The following is a 14521-nucleotide window of genomic DNA, read 5'->3' as shown; positions in this document are numbered from 1 at the left end:
TTTATTAATTACTTGCCTGCTCTATGTCAGGATCTATACTCAGGTTATTTCAGTCTTTAAATAATCCAGCAGAGATTTACTGATGGGGAAGTAAGCTCAGAGAAGTTAAGCAACTTGCCCAGGTTGCGACTATCAGTAAGTGATACAGAGCTGGGATTCAAACTTGGGTTTCTCTAACTAAGGCCTGTCCACTTTCAAATACTCTATATGGTCCCCCAACTAGGACATTGGTACCTGGGGCACTTCTTAAACTTCTGAGATGACTACACACACATTTCCACCTGCCAACCAAACAACTCTACCCCAATGACTTGTAAGAATGCCATTTTTAAATCTTCAAAAAGAACTCACTGTCTTCCTTGACCACCAGGCAGGATGAGGGGAGGAGAAAAGAAAGAGTATTCTTTACTCCATCTGAATTTTAGTTGCATCACCTTCCACACAGTCTTATACTTCACTGTCACCCTGAAATGTTCCATTTCTCTCTCCTTTCTATCTCTCGCTGTTTACCAAACTCTGACAATCTGCCTCAGATTCAGTTTTTTCCTCCTAAACCCATGGCTACGTAAAAGTATGAAAGAAGGACTATAGGTTTTTGGAGCCAGATAGATCTGAGTTCAAACTTTTAACTTCAAAATAAGCTAGTTCTGTTGCTTAGGGAAAATTACGCCTCTTTTCAGTTTATACATATATAAAACAAGCATGGCGACACTGACCTTGCAGGGCTGTGGCAAAGATCAGCAAAGAAACAGAGAATGCCCATCCTACTGTCTAATACACAGTAGGTATTCTCACTTCTGACAATCCTCCACACTGCTTTCTAGGCTACTATCATTAAAAACGAAACAAAACAAAACAGCTGGCCCCCCAGTTAACAACAGTGCTCGTGAGGATATGGAGAAACTGGAACCCTAATATTACTAATACACTTCTGGTGAGAGTAAAATGGCACAGCTGTTGAGGAAACAGTCTGGCAGTTCCTCCAAAGGTTAAACATAGAGCTACCATATGACCCAGCATTCCCACTCCTAGGTATACACACAAGAGAAGTGAAAACATACAACCACACAAAAACTTATATACAATTGTCACAGCAGCATTATTCATAATTGCTAAAAAGTGGAAGGAACTCAAATGTCCATCAGCTGATAAGTAGGTAAACAAAATGCGGCAAATCCATACGATGAAATATTATTCAGCTATAAAAAAAGGAATGAGGTACTGATAGATATGACAATACAAAATGAACCTTGAAATTGTTACGTTAAGTGGAACAAGCCGTAAGAAAGACCCATATGGAATCGGGTAGGAAGGGAAGAAAAGTGATCAGGTCAGGACCTGTTCCCCAGGGAAGGGACACAGAAAAGGAAGGGGATTAAAAGGCTTGGAAACCCACTGTGGGGAGTAGGTGGCTAGAACCACATATTGAGGGCCACAGCCCTGGGGTCTGCCACTGGGAAGATGAGAGTCCCCATAGCTGGTTATAAAACCAGTGGGACCGACAGTGGGGCTGTAAGAAACCGAGGCTCTGCTCGTGAAGAGTGTGCACATGTTTCCTTACTCCCGAAACAAGGTGGAGGAAGCAGAATGAAAGTGCACGGGACTCTGGCTGCTTTCCTATGACCACCCTGGCACAAGCCCTGGCCCAAGCCAAACCCCTACTCCAGCCCCTCTTGCTCCAGCACTACTCCTCTCTGGGGCAAAGATGACAATGTGACAATGCTGCGAGAGGAAAGAGTACATGCTTACAGGGAACAGAACCAGCTGGGACCCAACCCTCAGGGCTTCTGCTCCAGCACCTTGGGACTCGCTCCCACCCCTCATAGGGTGGTGTTGGCCACTGAGCAAGGAGAAGCCCTGGCTCACACCTGGCTCTGCCTTGAGCCCCTTCAACTCCAGTCCCACCTCTTACCAAAGTGATGGCTGCCGGCACACCCTGGAGAAAGACACAACTCAGGCTCACGTCAGATCCAGCTCTCCCACCAAAGCCACCAGGCACATGCAGACTGCACAGGGACACTCCCACAAAGGGGCACCCCTTCAAGATGGGAATAGGTAACTGTTTCACTTAATTTCATAGACACAGAGAAAGTTAAACAAAATGAGAAGCCAGAAGAATTTGTTTCAAACAAAAGAACAAGAAAAACAACTAATGAAACAGAGGTAAATAATTTACTAGGTAAGAAGTTCAAAGCATTAGTAATAAGAATGCTGAAAAAGGAATAGATGAACACAGTGAGAATTTTAACAAGAAACTAGAAAATATAAAAGAACCAGCCAGAACTGAAGAATACAACTGTAATGAAAAACACACTAGAACGAATTAACAGCAGACTAGGTGATACAGAAGAATGCATAAGTGATCTGGAAGACAGAATAACAGAAATCACCCAATCAGACATGAAAAAAAAAAAATTTAAAAAATGAAAACAATTTAAGGGAACACTGAGATACCACCAAGTGTACCAACATTCATATTATAGGTGTCCCAGATGGAGAAGTCAGAGAGAAAGGAGTTGAAAATTTATTTGATGAAATTATGGCTGAAAACTTCTTGAACCTGAATAAGTAATCAGATATCCAGGTACAGGAGGCACAGAGAGTCCCAAATAAAATGAACCCAAATAGACCCGTACCAAGACATATCACAATTAAAGTGTTATTAAAATGTTAAAAGTTAAAGATAAAGAGATTATTCTAAAGGCAGCAAGAGAAAAACAAAGAGTCACATACAAGTGAACTCCACCCCCCAAAAGCTATCAGCTAATTTTTCTGCAGAAACTTTTCAGGCCAGAAGGGAATGGCATGATATATTTAAGGTGCAAAAGGGAGAAACCTAAAACCTAGGATACTCTACCCAGCAAGATTATAATTTGGAATTAAAGGACAGATGAAAAACTTCTCAGACAAGCAAAGACTAGAAGAGTTCATCAATACTAAATTGACTCTAAAGGAAATGTTAAAGGGTCTTCTCTCAGTGGAAAAGAAAATGCTACAACAAGAAGTAGACATGTATAGGAAAATAAAAACCCCTCTAATAATGACAAATATATAGTAAAGGCTGTGGATCAACCACTTAAATAAGCTAGTACAATGATTCAAAGACAAAAATTGTATAATCAGCTATAACTATAATAAAAAGGTAAGGGATAAACATGAAGATGTAAAATATGACACAAAAACACAAAATGTTGGGGAGGGGAGAAAAAAATGTAGAACTTTTAGAATGTGTTTGAACTTAAATGACTACCAGTTTAAAACAAGTAGATATAACCATAGATCAACATATATGAACCCCATGGTAACCAGAAATCAAAACCCAACAATGGACACACAAAAACTGGAGAGAAAGGAGCACAAGCATACCACTAAAGAAAATCATCAAACCACAAGGGAAGAAACAAAAAGAAGGAGAAAAGAACAGAGAATAAGTACAAAAACCAGAAAAAAGTAACAAAATGGCAGTAAGAACATACTTATCAATAATTACTTTAAATGTGAATAGGCTAAATGCTCCAATCAAAAGACATAGGGTGGCTGATTGGACAAAAAAACAAGACCCGGCTTCCCTGGTGGCGCAGTGGTTGAGAATCTGCCTGCCAATGCAGGGGACACAGGTTCGAGCCCTGGTCTGAGAAGATCCCACATGCCACGGAGCAACTAAGCCTGTGAGCCACAATTATTGAGCCTGCGCGTCTGGAGCCTGTGCTCTGCAACAAGAGAGGCCGCGATAGTGAGAGGACCGTGCACTGCTATGAAGGGTGGCCCCCACTTGCCGCAACTAGAGAAAGCCCTCGCACAGAAACGAAGACCCAACACAGCCATAAATAAATAAATACATAACTAAATAAAATTTAAAAAAAAACAACAAGACCCATCTATATGCTGCTTACAAGAGACTCACTTCAGAGATAAAGACACACACAGACTGAAAGTGAGGGGTTAGAAGAAGTTATTTCATGCAAATGGAAACAAGACAGCTGGGGTAGCAATACTCATATCAGACAAAACAGACTTTAAAACAAAGTCTATAACAAAAGGCAAATAGGGCATTGTATAATGATACAAGGATCAATACAAAAGAGGATATAACATTCATTAAAATATATGTAACTAATATAGGAGCATCTAAATATATAAAGCAAATGTTAACAGCTATAAATGGAGAAATTGGCAATAATACAAAAGTAGTAGGGAATGTTAATACCCAATTTACATCAATGGACAGATCATCCAGACAGAAAATCAGTAAGGAAACACTGGCCTTAAATGACAAATTAAACCAGATGGACTTAATAGATATCTACAGGATATTCCATCCAAAACCAGCAGAATACACATTATTTTCAAGTGCACACAGAACATTCTCCAGGGCAGACCACACTCTAGGCCACAAAAAAGTCTCAACAAATTTAAGAGGACAGAAATTATATCAAGCATTTTTTCCGATCACCATGGTATAAACTAGATATCAATTATAGGAAGAAAAATGAGAAAAACACAAACGTGGAGACTAAATGACATGCTACTAAAAAAACAATGGGTCAATGACGAAATCAAAGAGGAAATCAGAAAATACCTTAAGACAAATGAAAATAAAAACACAACTTTCTAAAATTATGGGATGTAGCAAAAGCAGTTCTAAGAGGAATGTTTACAGTGATACAGGCCTACTTTAATAAACAAGAAAAATCTCAAATAAACAACATAACCTACCATCTAAAGGAATTAGAAAAAGAAGAACAAAGTCCAAAGTCAGCAGAAGAAAGGAAGTAATAAATACCAGAGAGGAAATAAATAAAATAGAGACCAAAAAATAAATAAATAAAATAAATAAAAAAGATCAATGAAACCAAGAGCTGGTTTTTTGAAATAATAAAGGTTTTTTGTTTTTTTTTTTTTTTTTGGTTGCATGGCGTCTTAGTTGTGGCAGGCAGGCTCCCCAGTTGTAGTCGCGGGCTCCTTAGTTGAAGCACACGGGCTCCTTAGCTGTGGCTCCAGGGCTCCTTAGTTTCAGCTCACCAGCTCCTTAGGTGCAGCTCATGGGCTCCTTAGTTGTGGCTCACCGGCTCCTTAGTCACGGCATGAAGGCTCCCTAGTTATGGCATGTGAATTCCTAGTTGCAGCATGCATGTGGTATCTAGCTCCCTGACCAGGGATCAAACCCGGGCCCTCTGCATTGGGAGCGTGGAGTCTTATCCACTCTTCCACCAGGGAAGTCCCCCCAAAAATTAAGAAGATTGATAAGCCTTTAGCCAGGGGCTCATCAAGAAAAAAGAGAGAGGACCCAAAGAAACAAAATAAAAAAGAAAGAGGAGAACTAACAACCAATATCACAGATAATAAAATCATAAGAGAATACTACAAACAGTTACATGTCAACAAATTGGACAACCTAAGAAATGGATTAATTTCTAAAAACATACAATCTTCCAAAACTGAATCAGGAAGACACAGACAATCTGAACAGACCAATCACTAGTAGTATAATTGAATTAGTAATCAGAAACATCCAGCAAACAAAAGTCCAGGATAGCTTCACAGGGGAATTCCACCAAACATACAAAAAGCTAATATCCTTGTGAACCTATTCCAAAAAACTGAAGAGAGGACACTCCCAAATTCATTCTACAAGGTCACCATTACCCTGATATTAAAAACAGACAAAGACACTACAAAAAAAGAAAACTGCAGGCTGATATCTCTGATGAATATAGATGCAGAAATCCTCAACAAAGTATTAGCAAACTGAATTCAACAATATATAAAAAGAATCATACACCATGATCAAGTAGGACTTACTCTAGGGATGCAAGGATGTTTCAATATTTGCAAGTCAATCAATATGATACACCACATTAACAAGTCACATGATCATCTCAATAAATACAGAGAAAGCATTTGACAAAATTCAATATCCATTCACGACAAAAACTCTCAACAAAGTTGGTATCTAAACTCATATCGCAACGTAATAAAGGTCATTTATGACAAACCCACAGCTAACATCATATTCATTGGTGAAAAAATGAAAGCTCTTCCTCTAAAATCAGGAACAAGATAAGGATGCCCACTCTCACCACTTCTATTTAATAAAGTATTGGAAGTCCTAGCCAGAGCAATCAGACATGAAAAGAAATAAAAGGCTTCCAGATTGAAAGGGAAGATGTAAAGCTGTCAGTATTTGCAGATGGCATGATACTACATATAGAAAACCCTAAAGTCGTCACCAAAAAACTCTCAGAATTAATAAATGGATTCAGTAGCTTTGTAGGATACAAGATTAATATACAGAAATCTGTTGCTTTTCTATACACTAATAATGAACTATCAGAAAGAGTAAGAAAACCATCCTTTTTAAAATCACATCCAAAAGAATAAAATACATAGGAATAAACTTAATCAAGGAGGTGAAAAACTCATAGTCTGAAAACTATAAAACATTGATGAAGGAAACTGAGGATGATACAATGAAATGGCAAGATAGGTCGTGTTCATGGATTGGAAGAATTGATAGTTAAAATGTCCATGCTACCCAAAGCAAGCTACAGATTTAATGCAATACCTATCAAAACATGTATGACATTTTTCACAGAACTAGAACAAATAATCCTAAAATTTATACGGAACAACTAAACACCCTGAAAAGCCAAAGCAATGTTGACAAAAAAGAACAAAGCTAAAGGTATTAACCTCCCTGACTTCAGACTATACTAGGAAGCTCCAGTAATCACAACAGTGTGGTACTGGCACAAAAACCGACACATCCATCAACAGAACAGAACAGAGAGCCCAGAAATAAACCCATGCACTTATGGTCAATTAATCTACAACAAAGAAGGCAAGAATTTACATTGGAAAAAAGACAGTCTCTTATTGAAGTAAGTGGTGCTGGGAAAACTGGATAGCTACATGTAAAAGAATGAAATTAGAACATTTTCGCACACCATATATCAATACAAAAATAAACTCAAAATGGAGTAAAGACCTAAGTATAAAACCTGAAACCATAAAACTCCTAGAAGAAACCATAGGCAGAACACTCTGACATAAATTGTAGCAATATTTTTTTGGATCTGTCTCCTAAGGCAAAGGAAACAAAAGCAAAAATAAACATATGGGACCTAATCAAACTTAAAAGCTTTTGCACAGTAAAGGAAACCATTGATAAAATGAAAAGAACCTATAGTATGGGAGAAAACAATTGCATATCATATGACCAATAAGGGGTTAATATCCAAACATCTCATATAACTCAATATCAAAAAACAAAAAAACAAACAAAACAAAAAGCCAACCTGATTAAAAAATGGGCACAAGATATATACATGGCCAACAGGCACACGAAAAGATGCTCAACATCACTAATCATCAGGGAAATGCAAATCAAAACCCCAAATAGGTATCACCTCACACCTGTCAGAATGGCTACAAATAGCAAATGCTGGTGAGGATGTAGAGAAAAGGGAACCCTTGTACACCATTAGTGGGAATGTAAATTGGTACAGCCACTATGGAAACAGTATGGAGGTTCCTCAAAAAACTAAAAACAGAACTACTATATGATCCAGTGATTCCACTCCTAGGTATATATCCTAAGAAGACAAAAACACTAATTCGAAAAGATAAATGCATCCCAATGTTCATAGCAGCATTATTTACACTATCAAAGATACGGAAGGGTTCATCAACAGATGAATGGATAAAGAAGGTGTGGTATATAGATATATGATGGAATGTTACTCAACCATAAAAAGAATGAAATTTTGTCATTTGAAACAACATGGATGGACCTGGAGGGTACTATGCTTAGTGAAATAAGTCAGAGAAGAACAAATACTGTATGTTATCACTTATATGTGGAATCTAAAAAAATAAAACAAATGAATATAACAAAGCAGAAAACAGACTCTCAGATATAGACAACAAACTAGTGGGTACCAGTGGGAAGAAAGAAAGCAGGAGGGGCAAAATAGGGGTAGGGGTAGGGATTAAAATGCACAAACTACTATGAATAAAATAAATAAGCTACAAGTATATATCATGCAGCACAGGGAGTACAGCCAGTATTTTATAATAACTTTAAATGGAGTATAATCTATAAAAATTGAATCACTGTTTGAACTAATATAATATTGTACATGAACTATACTTCAATAAAAAAAAATACAGCTGTCATGTCAAAGACCATTCATTCTTATGGGAGGCAGAAAAGAGAGCTAAACAAGTGAAATAATGAATGGTTCTAAGAGCTACATGGAGAATTAAGTACATGGTATAAGAAGGAACTTGGTAGTTACTTTTTTACTGGATCAACAGAAAAAACCACTCTTAGGTAGTGATTTTAAAAAGAGATCTTCACCAGCCAGGTAAAGGATAGAGGAACAGACAGCACTATTGGCAGAGGGAACAGTACCAAGCTCCTAATGTGAAATGAGCTTGGCGTGTCTGGAGGAGAAAAAAGGCATGAATGGAAAAGGGGGAAGAGCAGTGTATAGTCAGTGAGGTGGGCATGAGCAAAATCATCCAGGGTTTTGTAAGCCACAGAAAGGAGTCTGGATTTTACTCTATATGTGATGGGAGGCCAATAGAGTGTTTTCCATTGGGAGTAACAGAGTCTGATTTATGTGACAAACCACGCTGGCAGCAGTGTGATGAAGGAACGCTTGGACGGTACGTGGGAACTGTTGCAGTAGCCTAGTGAGATGATGGTGTCCTGGCTTAGGAAAGTTGCAGTGAAAAGGGAGAGAACTAGAGGGATGATAGATATATTTTGGAAACAGGTGACAGAGCTTGATGATAGGCTGCTTGCATCCTAGAAGAATGAGTTTCTTGTGGGACAATTTACAATATAGCTTTTAAAAATATAAACTTACCTCTTTCATGAACTGTTCAAACTCTTCATCCAGCTCTTCTTTGGAATAGTGGGCCATTATCAATAATTTTCCCTTCCCAAAGTAAACATTCTGAAGTATTTACAACACTGGAAACACTAAATGGCAAGAGACAATAAACATCCTTTAAGGAAATCCAAATCACATCATAAAAACCGTCAGACTTGAACTTCAGACATTTCTCTTGATTTAGCATATACACACAATTACTGACCAGTAATTTGGACAAGAGATTTCTAATTCATTAGTAAAACTGACTTGGAAAAGCAGCTTTCACAGTTTGACTTAGAGTTGAGAATTACATTTTCATTCTTAACATCCAGTTGTTAAAAAGTGGCCTCAAGAATATTTCCTAAATCTATGCATATTAGCGTGTGTGTGTGTGTGTGTGTGTGTGTGTTATTTAACATCCCTTAAACAAACCAGGGCTTCTCAAGGAAACTTTTAAAAAGTAAAAACTAGCAAATCCAAAAGACTGTTTCCCTTTTGCAAAGCGCAGGACAGAGTTTGTGCCATCTTATCATTCAGCTAGTTATTTATCAATCCATATCAAAAAGTTTTGAAAAATAGACTGTTTCCTGATATGCGGGCGTTTCCAGATACAAATTTCTGGATTAATACCGTAAGACTCAGAATCTACCTAAAACAAAGTTAATGGAGCAAATTAGAACAAATTATGTTTCTCTTAGATGGAGGGAAGGTCAACAAAAACTACGCAATGGTGACTTGCAATGCTCAACTCTCCCCAGTCTCCCTGAAGAATCCAACTTCGGATCTGCGCCAGCTTCTGGACCATAACTCCATGAGGCAGCTCCGACCTCAGCTTCCTTTTGTGGCGGCGGGAGGTGTGGAGATCTGGACAATACTTTGCTCAGCCTGCGCGGTAACACCTCCTCCCCCTCATTTGCATTTCTGTTCAGTTCAGTGTGTGGGCGGTTAAGGTCTTGGCCCCAAACTGTGGGTCAAATGCGGGTCCCACTCAGAGGGTCCCAGGCCCCAGGAAGGGCGAGCTCCGGAGTCGGCGGGAAGACAAAAACGCGCCCGCAGCGGAGCCGGGGTGGAGGAAGGGAGTGACCCGAAACTAAAGCCCTGAGCAGCGGGTCTGAGCACAGCCTGGGCCCTGCTGAACCGAGTGGGAAGCAAGTATGCACGCCTCACCTACCTTTGCTTCTGAATTCCCCGCTTTCCCGGACGGTCTCGGGTGGGGGTGGGGGGCAGCAGTTGCCAGGGTAACTGACTTCAGCTGCCAGGCTCTGGAGTCACATGACCGGAGCTGGTCACGTGGCGCGCGGGAGCAGAGGGGCAGCGGTGAGTGTCTCTTCGGCTCTACGAGCGCAGGGTGGAGTGGTCGTGGCTCAGCAGGACGATCTGGCGGGTTGGAGCCGCCGCCGCTGCTGCACCAGTGGAGACTCCGTGGCCTTCTCTGGGCTCCTTGGGGCGGTGGACGGACGACAGGGTCGCGAGCGCCGTAACGGGCGTGGTGGGTGGGGCAGGTGCCCCCGTGGCTTCCTGGGAAATGTAGTTTAGCTCCCCTGCTCCTTGTCTTTCCGCATTTCTCTCCCCTCCTCACCTCTCCCTAACATTTGCCTCCCGTGTCGTTTCAGCTTTCTGGTTTACAAGCGGAAGCCTTGAAAAAGTTTAACTTATTGGGTGATTCCCTTCACGTGCAAAGCCCTGCGTGGGCGTTGTGCGAGAACCTGTAACCTTTGATGAAGAGCTCTGTTGCCAGGATAGGGACTCTGTTCCACCACCTAGTGGACAAGAAATTGAAAATGCACAGACACACCCCAAGTCCTACCCATATCAGAACATCGCTATGGTTCCCCATTACCCCTCCTTTCCCCCCACTCTATAGCGGCATCTTACAATTACTTTCTTGGATTTTTATTTTATTTTTGCTATTCCTTCCTCTAAAAAAATAAGAACACAACGCACGTTGGAGTTTCAGAGGACAGCATTTAGGATACAAAAAGTAAAAGCGACAGCAGTTGAAAGCGTTGCTGCTGGCACACAGAGTTAAGGACCTCATCATGTCCGGCCTGAACTTTTCTTTCAGCAAGTGTTTATTGCGATACAAATGTGTACATGCCAGAACTGGGCCCTATGATAAAGATTCGAATAATAATAGAGATTTTAAAAAGCTACTATTTACTGAGCACTTTAGTTGTTAGGAGCTGTGCATGCATTACTTCACTTAATCTTTACAATCTACAAGACAATTCAATTAAGTTTATACTTTTGTTTCTAATATGTGCTGCGTGGGCGAAGACAGTCATAATCCCTGCCCTAACAGAGTCTTTGGTCTAGGGGAGCAGATAAGTGATCGGCAGTTGCAATTCTGTATGACCACTGCTATTGTAGAAGAAGTAGGGTGTGGTTGGAAGACATTAGAAGCCACCTCAACTTCTGAGAAGATGGAGAAAGCTTCTTTCTCACTGAAAATGGCCTGTCTCCTCTTTATCAACCCTTGCTGACTTCTACTCATCCTTTAGGTGGTTTAGGTTTCAATTTAGCCCCCATTTTCTCTAGGAAGCTTTCTCCACCCATCCCTACTAGGAAGCGTTTTGCAAATTCGGCCTCCTTCCCACTAATTCACACATACGTAGTAGCCTCAGATCTTCTTGGCCTCGTTTTTTACTCTCGCCACAGCTACTGGGACCACTGCCACTCAGGCTGTCACTAGCTACACACAGGTGTAGCTCGTCCGTGTGCCTGCCTGGAGCTTGCAGTGCGGACTGCTTGCTTTCTGATCCGTGGGACTTTTCTGATCCTTGTGGGTAACCATTCAGCACTCAACATTTGCAACTTAGAAGTGGGGGACTTAATCTCTACAGGCCCAAGCTTGATCAGTGGGGGCTGGAGCTGATGAACAAACGATTCCCCTTACAGTGTTGATACTCATTTCATAAGACTAATCAGAATGTCCTCTGTGATCCAGAACCAGTTGTTCACAACAGAGACCAACTTGATAGCACATTCTTGTATTGGCTTTCCATCCTTCTCTACGTCATTCTCCTTGTTCATGGCTACTGCTACTTGGCAACCCATTCCTGAGTAAATTACTCTCATGCAGAGCTCTATCTCATGTTCTTCTTTCAGGCAAACACTAGGAAAGATAGATAGATCAGGATTAGCCCTGGAAAATGGACCATTAGGGTGGGATTTAGGAACTGAGTAACTCAACAGTCAGATGGCAATGACGATCCCACTGCTAATGGGAAATGGGGTGGTGATAACCATTGGAACACAGCTCTATGATTATCATATGAGGTTCATTGGGCATAGGTACAGGTGGAAAATGAAGGGTTGACTCATATACTTTGTTATACTTGAATGGTATGGTGGCAGTGGTAATTATAAGGATGACTGGATTTTTATTGATTTCTTTGAATTCTTTGAAATAAGGAAAACGACTGGCTCAGGTCAGCCAAAATCGATTCAAGGCACATGGTAAATGCCAAGGGCCTCTATTAGCATTTGAGGAGATCATCTGCTGCATAGGTGCAAAGGAGAATGAAGACACAGCCTCTTTGGGTGTCCTGAGTTAGGGCCCTGGTTGAAAACAGTTAAATCCTGAAACCAGGAATATAGACATTTGGGTAAATGAATCTGGGAATCTTGAATTCTCAGATTTCCCTGAACTCTCCACACTGGCAGAAGCAGTCCCATTCCCTTTGCTAAAAGAGAGCATCCTCCTATTGCCTGAAGAGCCTGCAAAGACTTAGAGACCCTCATATCAGGAAGGCAACTCACAAGACGACACTTGTCCTCTTCAGGATCCAGCCCTGCCACCACTCACCATCTCCATGCCAGTGAGGTCAGGCCAGGTCAGTCTCAGACATCTTCTGAGCACAGAAATATAATCCTTGCTCTGGGAGGAAATGGTTTACAGAAAGTGCAGGTCCCACTTATATATACTAAAAGGAACTGGGGGAACACATGTAGGAGTGAATCTCAAGAGCGTTGAACTGGTAGGGAGAATAAAATAAGGCTGCATAAGGATTTATTGACATGGGAACACTCACTCATGCCTTGAGGTTCAACATTCTAGTGAGAAGACCTGGCGTTGGTCCTCGTCTGCTGCTGGGATGTTTCCTTGAAGCCTGAATGTGATAATGGCCAATAGGAAAATGAGGTAGACATGCTGAAATTGCTTTGGCAGAGTATTAAGGAAGATGTCAGAAGGCTCACAGAGATGGGAATGTCAGAGTAGATACCTGTGATATCTAGAACCTAGCATCTGACTTTGCTCCCCAGGAGGATTCATAGGACATTCCCTTCAGTAAGGCAAGAAGGAATTCACTGGTGAGGAAGAGGCCAGCATCTGTGAAAAAACTTGGTGATGTCTGTCCTCCACAGGTGAGAGTTATTAACAGGAGTTGCTGTTGTGGAACTAGTCTCCCCAGTATCAGTGCGGTTATGAGATTTCTCAATGACAGAGCCCATGTAGCAATACAAAACTATCAAAGGCAAGATGGTTGTAATTACTGAAATGGGCAGAAGTCTGTAGTAGCAATCAGGTTGCCTTGACCTGCAGGAATTTGTGCCAATAGCTAATAAATCATGGTGTTTTGAGGGATGAGACAAGTGGACAGCTGATTGGGTGATTACTTGATTGTGTGTGTGTGTGTGTGTGTGTGTGTGTGTGTGTAACAAAGAAAAGTGATCTAGTGAGTGGAATACTAACATCAGCTATCACAATGGAAAATCCAGATCCTTCATCCAATTTCTGGATTTATTTAATTTCAACAGACCCAGATACCAAGTGTTCAAAGGGAGGGTGAGTGCCCTTGAGGAAGGACTCTGTAATGTCATAAGAATAGTTACAAACATTCTCCCTATCTTTCCACAAAGGGCCTTATGGCCGTTCACCAGGACCACCAGAGGACAAAGTAAAAGAGTTCCACAGAACTTAACTACCACCTCTTTGGGCTCCTCATTCCTGGATCATCAAGCAAAAGAGAATTAATATGTTAGTATATTTGCAAGACTAACCTACCCTTATTAACACGAAGAGCCTGGGTCACTGCCCTATGATGGAAGCAGGGAGGAATATCCGTTGGCTTGATTGATGCATCTCCTGGTGTTTTGTGCCAGGTGATAATGGTGAATTAGCATTTACAGCAACTATGCCCTGATGAAGGCAAAGCAAATCAACCTAGAGGAAGAAGGTCTGGATCTCCCTACCAGGCAAACAACCTTAGATCAGCTGAGATGCTGGCCACGGGTGAGAGAAATTTAGAATCGCTAGTGGAGAAGAGAGCTGATGACTATAAACAACGCTTTGGGACCAGCTGTGGCAGCAGGGATGGTAGCTAGTTCCCAAACCCTCTTGCAGAAGTTGTGGCTGGCTAGCACCTTGCAGTGACAGATAGGAGTTAATGGAGAGAAAATGTGGATCTGAGTAGTGCAAAGGTTCTAGTGCATCAGTGACCACTTTGTGCATCACTTAAAATTCTCTTGGCCCTGCATTCAACTGAAGTCAGTTTCTACAACCAGTTCTCATAGACTTTGACCAGCTTTCTGCAGGTGCAACTGGGGAGTGCCTCACCTCTGGCCAAGGTGTGAGCCTCCGCTTCCTTCCCTGGACATTTTCTGGCAAGAAGTGCAGGTGTGGAATGCCCACT

At 41.1% G+C, this 14521-nt stretch overlaps 1 protein-coding gene across 2 annotated transcripts in view; it reads right to left on the bottom strand.

Annotated features, from left to right (window-relative positions):
• CEP162 (centrosomal protein 162) overlaps positions 1-10346 on the bottom strand; it is a 92729-nt gene extending 82383 nt beyond the window's left edge. For both annotated transcript variants that reach the window (XM_082405919.1, XM_082405920.1), the window contains exons 1-2: positions 10057-10346; positions 8877-8992 (exon numbers count right to left, since the gene is read on the bottom strand). In XM_082405919.1, the coding sequence (XP_082262045.1) occupies positions 8877-8933 (57 nt within the window). In that variant the 5' untranslated portion in view covers positions 8934-8992; positions 10057-10346. The remainder of the gene's footprint in view (positions 1-8876; positions 8993-10056) is intronic.
• Between the last annotated feature and the right edge of the window lie 4175 nt (positions 10347-14521).

The sequence above is a fragment of the Balaenoptera borealis genome (assembly GCF_965194805.1).
Source record: "Balaenoptera borealis genome assembly, chromosome: 9".
NCBI lineage: Eukaryota > Metazoa > Chordata > Mammalia > Artiodactyla > Balaenopteridae > Balaenoptera > Balaenoptera borealis.
The sequence above is the reverse complement of the archived record's forward strand: the minus strand, read 5'-3'. Positions and strand labels throughout refer to the sequence as shown.